Consider the following 13723-nt stretch of genomic DNA (forward strand, 5'->3'; position numbering starts at 1 on the left):
GTGTTAGTGGGAGTATGAATTGGTTATAGCTTCTTTGGAAAATTCTTTGGCAGCACCTAAGAATTCAGGTGAGTCCACTGATTCCACTCCTAGATATATATCTAATAAAAACCTGTATTAAGTACTCCAAAATAGAGTTTTCAAGAATTTTCAGAGCCACACAATTTGTAATAGTGCCAAAATAGAAACAACATAAATATTTAACAATACTAGAGTATATAAATATGCTGTGGTGTATTCATACAGTGGAATTCTAAACAGCAATTTTTAATATGAAATTTATTGTCAAATTGGTTTCCATACAACGCCCAGTGTTCATCACTTTTTAATCTGTTGTTTCACACTGTAACACAAATCAAGTTGACATTCTGACATGCATTACAGTAATACATATTATTGACTGAAATCAACTAGACTCAACATAGTTGTTTCCATTTACAGACACTTCAAAAACTGGTAAAACTGATACAGGGTGTTAAAAGCCGAGACAACGGCAACCATTGGGGAAGATGTAGAAATAGTGATTGGAAAAGAGAATTTAAGGGGTTTTAGATGATGTTCTGTTTTTTAATCTGAGTGATTAAACAGTTGTATTCATTTTGTGATGCTTCATTGTGGTGTGATTTTATGATTTGTACTGTATGAGAGTTTTAACTAAAAAAATTTTTTTCAAAATATCAGGAAGTTATATTACTGAAAATGACAGAGGACTGGTTTCTCCACTAAAAAATGCTTATGTTGGCAAAATCAATTTTTTCAGAATTCTAGAATCTAATAGAAAATTTATAACAATCAGGGGAATGTTTAATGAAGACAGAAGTTGCTATAAAATAAATAAGTCATGGAAATGTAATGTATACCATGGTGGGTATAGTTTATAATACTGTATTGTATACTTGAAAGTTGCTAAGAGAGTAAATCTTCAAAATCCTCACACAAGAAAACAAAATATTTTTAACCACCTATGGTGATGGATATTAACTAAACTTATGGTAATTATTTTACAAAATGTACAAATGTCTAATTATGTTGTACACCTGAAACTAATATAATGTTAAATGTCAACTATATCTCATTTCTTTAAAAAGCTGCTGAATTTTGTTAAGAGACCGCATGGTATTTTTATCTTACTCATTTACCGTTAACTACTGGTGGCCATGAAGATAGCACCCTGCATTCCTCTTACATAGCTTTCTGGTGCCAGAGGGAGTAATAAATACAGACCTTCTTTCCATAGAATGGTAGTTGTACCTGACCTGTGTTTTTACCTGTTTGGTGACTCCCTGAAGCATTAGCTCAAGGGCTTACCTTTGTTTTCCTTGCCTCAGAGCTTTCCTGGGGTTGAAGTGGCTTCCTGGAAGGCATTTATCTGAGTAATTAAAGGCAGATGTACCAGCTGCCACTTACCTGGGGAAAGGGATAACAAGCAGGGGCAAACAATAGATAGTTTATACTCTTGGAAAGAATAGGCTGTATAAGAAGATAGATGGGGGGAACAAAGGCTTTGTAAACCTCCCACATACACTGCAGAATCTAGATGTCTGTATGCTGCCTACAGTTGGATACATGCTAAGAAAATACCTGAGAAGATTCTAAGTTTTCCCCTTTGGATTAACTTTAGGCACCATCCAGACAGTAAGTAAAGGCTAATGCAGAGTTGGAAATAACCTGGCTATTATTGCAGCAGTTTCCTAACACAGGATCAACCTGTGCAGAAATGGAAAGGATTGTTGCTGCTGTTGTTTGGCTATAGTCATTTAATGAAATTGCTGTCAAATCACTAGGTCACCAGTAAGCTAACGGAGCAGAGTTTTCAGAGGCCAAACACAGTGAAGGATACAATCTTTTGAAAAACTGTTTATGTGATGACTTTTCTAAACTAACAGCAAAAACTTACAACGAGCATCAACAGAAAAATTGGGAAGGGAGAAAATCTAACGTTCACAGCTTCCTCATTAATGGTCAAAAGTTCAGTTTTCAACAACAAAAGACACAGCATACAAAGAAACAAGAAAGCATGGCCCATTCAGAGGGGAAAGAAAAGAATTTAACTGAAATTGTCCCTGTGAAAGCTGACATTTTACATACTATACAAAGATTTTAAGTCAGCAGTCTTAAATATGCTTAAAGAACTAAAAGAAAACAAGGATAAAGAATTGAAGGTAATCAATTAAAGAATTAAGTCTCACTAAATAGAGTATTAATAAAATTTATTTTATTTTATTTTTTTTAAATTTTTTTTCAACGTTTATTTATTTTTTTTGGGGGGGACAGAGAGAGACAGAGCATGAACGGGGGAGGGGCAGAGAGAGAGGGAGACACAGAATCGGAAACAGGCTCCAGGCTCTGAGCCATCAGCTCAGAGCCCGACGCGGGGCTCGAACTCACGGACCGCGAGATCGTGACCTGGCTGAAGTTGGACGCTTAACCGACTGCGCCACCCAGGCGCCCCTATAAAATTTATTTTAAAAAGAAACTAAATAGAAATTCTGGTCCTGGGGGTGCCTGAGTGGCTCAGTCAGTTGAGCTCCCATTCTTCATTTTATCTCAGGTCATGATCCAGGGTCATGGGATTGAGCCCCTGTTGGGCTCCATGCTGAGCATAGAGCCTGCTTAAGATTCATTCTCTCTCTCGCTCTCTCTCTCACTCTCTCTTGCTCTCCTACCCTCTCCCCGAGGCTTCCCTCCCCTCCCCGCATGCTTTCTCTTTCTCTAAAATAAATAAATAGGTAGGTAGGTAGGTAGGTAGGGAGAGAGAGAGAGAGAGAGAGAGAGAGAGAGAGAGAGAGAGAGATTCTGGTGCTGGAAAATACAATAACAGAAATGAAAAACTTACACAAGGGATTCAGCCTCAGATTTGAACAGGCAGATAAAAGAATACATGGATTTGACCTTACATAGTAAAAAGGGTTATAAAAGAATATTATGAACAATTGCATGCTGACAAAGTAAATAACCTAGATGACATGGATAAATTCTGAGAAACTACCAAAACTGACTCCAGAACAAATAGATAATCTGAACAAATTTGTAACAAGAGATTGAATTAGTAGTCAAAGCCTTCCTTCAAAGAAAAGGCCAGTATCAGATGGCTTCATGGTGAACTCTACCAATTGTTGAAGGAGGTAACACCAAATGCTTCTCACACATTTTCCAAAAACTAGAAGGGAACACATTTTAACTCATTCTTTGGGGCCAGCTTTACCCTAATACCAAAGCCGGACAAAGACATCACAGGAAAAGAAAACTATGCAACAATATTACTTATGAATATAGATGCAAGCATCCTCAATAAAATACTAGCAAACACAATCCAGTAGAATATTAAGAGATTTATAAAATATGATCAAGTGGAGTTTGTCCTAGGAACACAGAGTGTTTCAATATACACAAATCAATGTAATACCCACATCAGTAAAATGGAGGGAAGAAAAATAAGGTTATCTCATGCAGAAAAAGCATTTTACAGATGCCCCTTTCATGATTTAAAACCACAACAGCAACATTCAGATAACTCAGTGACTTCCTTATTGGAATGGAACTTCCTTAACCTGGTAAAGGGCATTTTTGCAAAACCCACAGATAACATCATATTCGATAGTGAAAGACTGAAACCTTTCCCTCTGAGATCATGAACAAGACAAGGATCCCTGCTTTTGATACTTCTACTTCATATTGTATTGGAAATTCTATCCAGAAGAGTGAGGCAAGAAAAATAAAAAGCACCTACAGTAGAAAGAAATAACATTAGCTCTATTTGCGGATATCATAATCTTATATATGTATTAGTGTGTTTTTGTATACTAACAATGAACAATCCACAAAGGAAATTAAGAAAGCAATTCTATTTATAATAGCATCAAAAAGTAAAATAAAATACTTTTTGAAACAAATTTAGAAACAAATTTAACCAAGTAGATGAAAGGTTTATACATTAGAAGCTATAAAACATTGCCAAAAAATATTTTAAAAACACAAAAATAAACAGAATGACATCCCATGTTTATGAATGTAAGATTTAATATTCTTAAGATAATATACCAAAAGTTGATGTACATATTCACTACAATCCCTATCAAAACCCCAATGGCTTTTTTGCAGAAATGAAAATGGTTATCCTAAAATTCATATGAAATTGCAAGTGACTCCAAATAGACAAAATAATCTTGAAAAAGAACAAAGTTGAAGGACTTACACTTCTTAATTGTAAAGTTTCCTCCACAGCTACACTGATCAAAACAGTTTGGTAATGTCATAAGATTAGAGATATAATTTAATGAAATGTAATTGGGATTCCAGAAATAAAATCATACATCTATGATTGTTTTTTTAAACAAGAGTGCCAAGACTGTTTAACAGGAGAAAGAATAATCTCATCAGCAAACGTTGCTAGGAGAGCTGGATACCCACATACAAAAGAATAAAGTTAGACATCCACCCCCCCCACACACCAAATCTATAAAAAACTTTGCAAACTCAACACAAATAAAAACAACCAAGTTAAGAAATGGGCAGAAGACATGAACAGACATTTTCTCCAAAGAAGATGTACAGACACAGGAAAATATGCTCAACCTTGCTTATCATCAGGGAAAAACAAATAAAACGTACAATGAGATATCACCTCACATCTATCAGAATGGCTAGAATCAGCAACACAGGAAACAACAGATGGCCAGGATGCGGAGAAAGAGGAACCCTCTTACACTGTTGGTGAGAATGCAAACTGGTGTAGCCACTCTAGAAAATAGTATGGAGGTTCCTCGAACAGTTAAAAATAGAACTACTCTACAACCCAGCAATTGCACTACTAGGTATTTACCCAAAGGATACAAATATACTCATTTGAAGGGACACATGCACCCTGAAATTCATAGTAGCATTATCAACAATAGCCAAATTATGGAAAAAGCCTAAATGTCCATCGACTGATGAATGGATAGAGAAGATGTGGGGTGTGTGTGTGTAATGGAATATTATTCAGCCATAAAAAAAAGAATGAAATTGTGCCATTTGCAGTTATACGGATGGAGCTAGAGTGGATTAGGCTAAGCGAAATAAGTCAGTCAAATAAAGACAAAATACCATCTGATTTCACTCATATATGAAATTTAAGAAACAAAACAGATGAACATAGTGGGGAAAAAAGAGAGAAAAGCCGGAAAACAGACTCTTAACTATAGAGAACAAACTGAGGGCTGCTGGAGGGGAGGTAGGCAGGGGCATGGGCTAAATGGGTGATGGGTATTGAGGGCACTTGTGATGAGCATTGGGTGTTATATGTAAGTGAAGATTCACTAAATTCTACTCCTGAAACTAATATTGCACTATATGTTAACTAATTAGAATTTAAATAAAAACTTGAAAGAAAAATTTGGACCCCTACTTCATACCATATGCAAAAATTAACTCAAATATAAGGAAAGGCTTGAATTTATAGCTAAAGCCATAAAATTCAAAAAGGAAGACCATGGGGGAGGGGAAGGGGGAAAAAAAGTTACAGAGAGGGAGGGAGGCAAACCATAAGAGACTCTTAAATACTGAGAACAAACTGAAGGTTGATGGGAGGTAGGGGGAAGAGGGGAAAGAGGGTGATGGACATTGAGGAGAGCACCTGTTGGGATGAGCACTGGGTGTTGTATGGAAACCAGTTTCACAATAAATTATATTTAATAAATAAATAAAAATTCAAAAAAGAAAACAAGGTAATCTTTCATGACTTTATGGCAGAGATTTTGTAGACATTACACCAAAAGCATAAAAGTAAACAAAAGAAAAAAATAGGTAAAATGGCCTTCATCATTAGGTGAAAAGACAACGAGTTGGAAAAATTTTCAAACTATATATCTAATAGAGTTTAGTTTTCATAATATATAAATAACTCTTAGAGCCCAACAATAAAAAGACATTTTTTTAAATGAACAAAGGACTGGGGTGCCTGGGTGGCGCAGTCGGTTAAGCGTCCGACTTCAGCCAGGTCACGATCTCTTGGCCCGTGAGTTCGAGCCCCGCATCAGGCTCTGGGCTGATGGCTCAGAGCCTGGAGCCTGTTTCCGATTCTGTGTCTCCCTCTCTCTCTGCCCCTCCCCCGTTCATGCTCTGTCTCTCTCTGTCCCAAAAATAAATAAACGTTAAAAAAAAAAAATTAAAAAAAAAATAAATGAACAAAGGATTTGTGTAGACTTTTTCAAAAAAAGATATACAAATGTCCAACAAGCACATGAAAATATGCTTAACATCATTAGTCATTGGGGAAATGAAAACAAAGCCACAATTAATTGTGTATACCACTTCACACCCACTACAATGGCTAAAAAATTTTTTAAGAGGAAGAAAAGCAAGTGTTGACAAGGAAACAGATTAATTAGAACCACATAGTTTGCTAGTGGGAATGTAAAATGGTACAGCTGATATAGAATATGGTTTGGCAATTTCTCAAAAAGATAACTATCATATAACTGAGCACTCCCACTTTTAGGTATATACAAAAACTTTTACATGAACGTTCACAGAAGCATTATTCACAATAGCCAAAAGCTGGAGACAAATACTTTTCCTGTATTTATTGAGATGACCATATGGTTTTTCTTCTTTAATCTGTCAGTATGATGAATAACAATATGGTTATTATTCATATGGTGTTATTTTTAATGTTTTTTTAATGTTAACAAGTCTTACATTCCTAAGATAAACTGCACTTAGTCATGATGTCTGATCCTTTCTATATGTTTTTTATTTGATTTGCTAATATTTTGTTGACAATTTTTTCACCTACGCTTGAGGAATATGGTTGTATAATTTTATTTTTTGGTTTTGGTAGTCAGGATAAAGCTGACCTCATAAAATGTGTTGGGGTTATTCTATCGTCTTCATTTCTAGATGAGTTCTTATAGAATTGCCATTATATTACCAAATAATGATATCATTCTAGATAGGTTTAAGGATTTGCTTTTTATATTTTGAAACTTAAATTTCACTATGACATTCACTTCAAAATTATTTTAATGTAATCAGAATTAACTCAGTATTTTTTTTATTGCGTGTAAACAATTTTTTTTAACTTTTTTTAATGTTTATTTATTTTTGAGAGACAGAGAGAGAGTGTGAATGGGGGAGGGGCAGCGAGAGAGAGAAAGACACAGAATCTGAAGAGGCTCCAGGCTCTGAGCTGTCAGCACAGAGCCCAACGCGGGGCTCAAACTCACAAGCTGTGAGATCATGACCGGAGCTGAAGTTGGACGCTTAACTGATTAAGCCACCCAGCCACCCCAAGTGTAAACAGTTTTATATAAAATATATTGTTTATTCAGGCCAGTATTCGTTGTTCTCTATTACACATAAAAATATTCCTACAGTCAAATCTTAATAATTGTTCTTTTTTAAATTTAGATTTTAGTGCATTGTTTAAAAAGTAAACCATTGTTATGAGCTTAGAAATGCTTTAGCATATATTCATTCTCATTGGAATGGGATTTTTAAATCAAATTTTGGCAATACTTCTTATATACAGTTAGAATGCCTATAATTTTTGAAATTTACTATAATTAATGCTCATGTATTTCTCATCTAGTCATGCAGATGGATCAATAAAATTTTGGGATGCTTCGGCAAGTAAGTTTTAAGTCTCTTGTTCTATAACAGAAAACCCTCAGTTAATATTTATGCAGAGCCATTTGCCACTTTTTACTTTGGATGATTAATATTTCAGATACAGTTTTAGCATATATATATATAGCTGTGTTATAAAAATCCATTTCCTATGTTGGATCAGTTTAAAGTACTATCTCTACTATACTTTTCCTTTATAATATTAACAGATAGGACTGAAGTCTCCATCAGCAACCTGTTGTATTTACAAAAGGTAAGGTACATTGAAAAAACTACCATACTTTGTCAGATTAACTCTATTGAAGGAATTTCCTTCACCTCCAGCTCTGGTCCTAGAAAAGTTCTTTTATCTCACTAGTCTTCACTTTCTTTTCCATTTGTCTATGAAGCCCTATGTGAATCAAAAGAAGTGATTAGATAAATGTAAAATTTCTTTTAAAATTTTTGAGAATTATGTAATTTAAGGAATAAGGTAGGCTGCCTCAGTGTTGAAGGGCACACAAAGATATTTCAGAATTGATTGTATCTGTATATATCCTTCATAGTACTTTTATTTACTAAATCAGATAAATGAATGCACATATTTGACTATTAGGCAAACAGTATGATAAGAATTGTAAATGTAATACAACTCGAATTCTGTTTGTTATCAGAAATTTGTGATTTTTTTGAACCAGGTAGATCCAGAAAGGGTATTTTGATGGGGTAATACTTAATGTGAGTTTGGGAAGATATTTACGATTTTAATAGGAATAGGAGGAATAGAGTAAGTGAGCGATGACTCAGTTTCTGAGGATGAACAACTAGCAAGGTGAGGACTATAAGAGAGTGCTGGAGGTTTGAATCTTGTAATTACACCAGGAAATCCAGGTAAAAATGTCTAGCAGGTAGGAAGAACAGTCAAGAATGGAAACTAATGAAGAGGCAGCATAAAAGTGGTATTTGAAGCTATAGAAGTAAACAGCTTCTGAGGAAGATTATGATAAACACAAAAGCAGAGGGAAGAAGGTTGATTATTGGTTATACTCTAAGCCTGCAAGCTAGAGTCTTTCAGCAATGGAGCAAATCATCAGCAAGAAAAAATGATTAAAATATTTAAAACCACGAATTTTGAGGCCCCTTCCTGAACTCACACAATAGAAATCAATGGCTCAGGGAGAAATTCCACAGGACAAAAGATTTTCTTTGGATGGACTTTTCTTGTAAATCTGACCTTGTTCCAAGAACACAATTTTATAGTAACATCCCACCACCTCAAATTCACTCCTTGGCATCTAAAATGTGAGAAGACACTTTAACATCCTAGTGATTAGAGTATATGCCACTCTTAAGCATGCATAATATTTTAAGAGGTTAATTTTTAAATATTTTATCCCATTCAAAACATATTATAAAGGCTTGCAACATGTTTAATATTTTTACTGTAATTATAAGAACATATTTCCAATTTAATGGATATCATTGAAGAAATTTCACTTAGTTTGTCAATTTTGTGGAATACTGTCCAGCACAGGAAGTGAGGTTATACTGAATTTGAATAATTGAGTTTATGTTTTATGTGTATTAGTTTTCAATTTGCTGACTAATAAATTACCACAATTGAGCAGTACTTACATATTATCTCACATTTTCTTTGTGTCAGGACTCTGGGTACAGTTTAGCTGGGTTCTTTGCTCAGGGTTTCCTGAGACTGCAGTCAAGGTGTTCGCTAGGGCTGCAGTTTCATCTGAGATTTAGAATCCTCATTCAGTCTCATGTAGTTGTTGGCAGAATTCATTTTCTTGTAGCTTTAGAACTCATGGCAACTTGTTTTATTAAGGCTGGTAAGGCAGTGTCTCTCTAACCTCAGAGAGGGCACCAGTTATGTCAGCCCCATTAAGGATAATCTCTGTTAATTAACTCAAAGTCAACTAATTAGGGGCCTTAATTATGTCTGTAGTATCCTTTTAGCATTGCTATGTCATATAAAATAATCATGGGAGTGATACCCCATCTGACATAGAAGCCAGGCTATAGCATCTGGTATAAAGCCTTACCCATTTTAAAAATGTTTTGATTTGACATAATTTTAGACTTACAGAATAATTGAAAAAAAAATACCATGAAGTGTTATATAGCTTTTAGCCAGATTTTCCAAATGTCAATGTATACTACATTTGTTTTTCCACCCTCCTCCCTCTCCTTCTTCTCCATATATTTATATATACTTACAGCATTTTGTAACCATTTCTGAGTTGCAGATATGATGCTCCTTTTACATTACATGCCTCTAAAATACTTCACTGTATCTTTCCTACAAATAAGATGTTCTTTTACATAGTCAAATTAGAGTTATAAAAATCAGAAGATTAATACTGATGGCAATACAGCAATACCTGCTAACCTCCAGGTCTTACTCGGTTTTCACCAATTGTCCCAATAATATCTTTTATAATAAAAGAAAATTGAGAATTATTTATTGCATTTATCATCTTTTGGGTTTTCCTCAATTTGGAATTGTTTCTTAGTCTTTATTTCATTTAATTGATATTTTTGAAAACTCAGGCCAGTTATTTTGTATAATCTTCAGTTTGGGTTTGACTGAAGTTTCTCATGATTAGGTTCAAATTATGCACTTTTGACAGAAACTCCCAGATTTTTGGAAATTTTCTTAAGGATCTTTTGTAGAATCAGAGCTTTTTATAGGAGAGTTCTTATCAGGGGCTAAAATGGAAAAAATATTCCCCCAAATAAAAATTCCTGGAAACAATTCACAAACCCAGAGTTTTTAAAAATTATAACTGATCCTTTTCTAATACAGGGCCATTCAGAAAAGATTCTTTCTAAAATAATTGCAGATTATTGGGCTTTCAATACTACTAGGTAGTAAATTACAAATGTTTCTCATCTTAAGGATTGTCTAAGAAATTTGTTGGGAGAAGAAAACCCTCTATGAATAACATCAACCTCTCATGTAGCAATCAAAGGGGGAAATTGTGAAAAAGGATTAAGGGGTATCCTTTAGGTGAGAATTAGGTTTAGTATTTCCATTGTAACCTTTTTGAGCCCCAATATTTTTATCAATAAATAAGGATAAAAATACTCACTTCATTGGACTTTTCTGAGGATCACATGAGACAATGCATACAAAGGACCTACAAATTCATTGGTATATAGTATATGTTCAATAAATGTTTATTTTTCTCTGGAGTCTCCCTTCAGCTAAACTATGATAAGAGTTCATGACATTGAATGCTTACTAGTTAAAATATAATTTATTTTGTCTGCTTGGATTCTATTTAAGTAGTTTAACAAATACACTGAAAGAGTTTAACAACATCTAAGAATTAAGTTCAAATTAGAAGATAACTATGCTTCAATATCTTGTAGTAACTCTGCAGATGCTGTATAAGCTAAAAACTTCAAAAGTGTTTGAAAAACAGAAGGTAGGAGAAGGAAAACCAACATGTGAAATTGTAGAGGAAGATCCATATGCCATTCAGATGATTTACTGGTGTCCAGAGAGCAGAATATTCTGTGTATCTGGAGTCTCTGCATATGTCATAATTTATAAATTCAGCAGACATGAAATTACAACAGAAATAGTGGTAAGTTATTTAAAATTTAATGTTCATAGCTAGAGTTATTAAAGCAATTATCATATATTTTGGCTAGTGCTTGATATGGTTTTAAGCCATCAAGACTGATGTATTTAGTCAGTAATCCAATTCATAGGATTTTAAATTATTCTTGTTACTTATATAACTTATTAAAAAATAGTTTGGCTTAAAATGATGAAAACAGTTCTGTACCAAAACCTTGTATTTTTAGATAGGATGTATTTTGTCTGTATAGAATTTATACAGACATTTGTAGCTTTATGCATAAATGTCAAATTAATGTGGGCTTTGTTGTATATCTTTATTAAAATTTTTTAGTTTGCCTTTTCTTGTCAATTTTTAATTTCTGTATAGCAACATTTTTATAGGATGGAAATAATTATGAGCTACCTTACCTAATCTTAATTTTAAACTAATCAAGTAATTTAATTGTTCTGATACTCTCATGGGATAAATTAAATCTAAATTAAGGCATCTATAGATAATTGGCCATCCCTACTGAGTCCATTTTACCATTTTATCAGAAAATAAAGATTATCTACTAAACACCTGTATATAACTTTTTACCTCAACAGCTAAAATTAAGTACTGCCCTGTTAAAGTATATTAGTTAAAATCCCAGCCTTTGTAGTCAGATAAGTCTGTGTTTTAATTCTAGCTGTACCAGCGAATAGCTACACGATGCTGAGCAAGTCACAAAGATCCAGTAGTCAGTAGTAGAGTCTGAGTAAGACCCAGTTTCATCACTCATGTAATTTTCTGTGCAAATAAAATAGAAAAATGCAAAGTAGTAATAAACTACAAATGATAATGCCAATTTCATAAGGTTCTTATAAGGATTATATAAAATCATTAGTATAGTGTCTAGGTATAGTTGACAATAATTGGTAATGGTTACTGTCACTAGAGGGTTTTTTAATTTTAAGATAATTATAACAGTCATTTTGATAATATTGCTATATTCACACCCCATAATGACATGTTATTAAGCAATTGTTTTCAGCCTCAAAGATCCTGATTTTTACATTGTAAAGCAAATGTTTATTGTAAAATCGATTTTAATTAAAGCATAGAATGTAATCATAAAGTACTTAATTTTTAAACATTTTTAGATTTAAAAAAAAGGTTTTGGATCATCTTTTATTCCAATACAGTTTATCAAATGTTTTTTAATTAAGCAAGCTAATGAAATTAAGAGCTGAGCTAATGAAACAAAAATTAGAATTTATTTTGGGAATGTTTTACTGAATTTGAAGGCAAAATTGAATGGTTTTTTTAAAACTAAAATCCTTGTACAAATAATTTGTGTGTTATGTATGTGTGTGTAAACACATCCAGTTTATTTTATTTACTGGAATAACTGACCAATTTCTCCTTTTACTATATATGGAGTTGTAATTTATATCTTTATCTTAGGAGAATTTTTTATGTAAAAACTTTATCTTCACTAGTAGGTATTTTTCTATAATTCTGAAGAATTAAGAAATATTTTACGTTTTTTGTGAGTGCCAGTGAATGTTCCACGTATTTAAATACAAATACTGAAATACCAGTATTTAAATCAATTTGGGATATCTCAACTTTACTATGAATTGAAATTGAACTTATTAATCTGAATAAAACAATAATTACAAAAAAGTTGTCAGGTAATTTAATGTGGTTACTTATTGTTATGACTTAGGTTAAATTAAAACTTGATTTTTTTAAGTCATTAGAGGTACGACTTCAGTATGATATTGAAGATATTACAACCCCAGAACCAGAAACAAGTCCTCCGTTTCCAGATCTCTCATCTCAGCTTCCTTCAAGGAGTCTTTCTGGAAGTACTAACACTGTGGCTAGTGAAGGAGGAACAAAGGACAGTATCCCATGCCTCAAGTAAGAGTTGCTACCAAATTTTAAAACAATTTTACATATTAACCATATACTACTTTGAAACTGTACAAAATAAAATTATTCTTCTCTTTTATTAAGTTGTTGTCATTGATCTACACTCAACCAAGGAGTGCTGTGGTCTTTTCTTTGAATATCTATGAAGAGGGCACAATATTTTTATCCTTTATTATGAAGGCATTTATGTTCTTCCCAGAAAGATCATAAAGAAAATATGGCTTTAATAGAATGGGAACACATATGGCAGGGAAGAAACTTGGCCAGTTGCTTGGTATCTCCCAATTCAAAAAGTCTTTTTAGGGAATTTCTTCAGTTTTCTTGGAATAAAAAAAAAAACCCATCAACCAGACCAAAAACACTACAAGAATGCTACTACAAGAACACTACTACAAGAATACTATGTTAGAAAAAAGGATTCCTCTCATGGTTGCTATGATTTTGCTAAAATAATACTTCTTTTTTTTACTTTTTAACTGATAAGAAGGTGAGATTTAAACAAAAAGTAGATGAGGGATTTACCTGAAATGTATCTCGTAAAAGAGTATTCCAGGCAGAAGGAATAGATAGAACAAAGGCTTAAAGTGCCTTGCATATGAAGAGGTCAGTGTAGCTAGGACAAGGAG

The 13723-nt window shown here is 33.4% G+C and overlaps 1 protein-coding gene across 10 annotated transcripts in view; it reads left to right on the forward strand.

Moving 5' to 3' along the window:
• STXBP5L (syntaxin binding protein 5L) overlaps positions 1-13723 on the forward strand; it is a 361520-nt gene that overhangs the window by 224250 nt on the left and 123547 nt on the right. For all 10 annotated transcript variants that reach the window (XM_040484630.1, XM_040484628.1, XM_040484632.1 and 7 more), the window contains exons 15-17: positions 7571-7611; positions 10978-11195; positions 12916-13085. In XM_040484630.1, coding sequence (XP_040340564.1) covers positions 7571-7611; positions 10978-11195; positions 12916-13085 — 429 coding nt within the window. The remainder of the gene's footprint in view (positions 1-7570; positions 7612-10977; positions 11196-12915; positions 13086-13723) is intronic.

This window comes from Herpailurus yagouaroundi, unplaced genomic scaffold (genome assembly GCF_014898765.1).
Source record: "Herpailurus yagouaroundi ecotype Mexico unplaced genomic scaffold, PumYag 162, whole genome shotgun sequence".
NCBI lineage: Eukaryota > Metazoa > Chordata > Mammalia > Carnivora > Felidae > Herpailurus > Herpailurus yagouaroundi.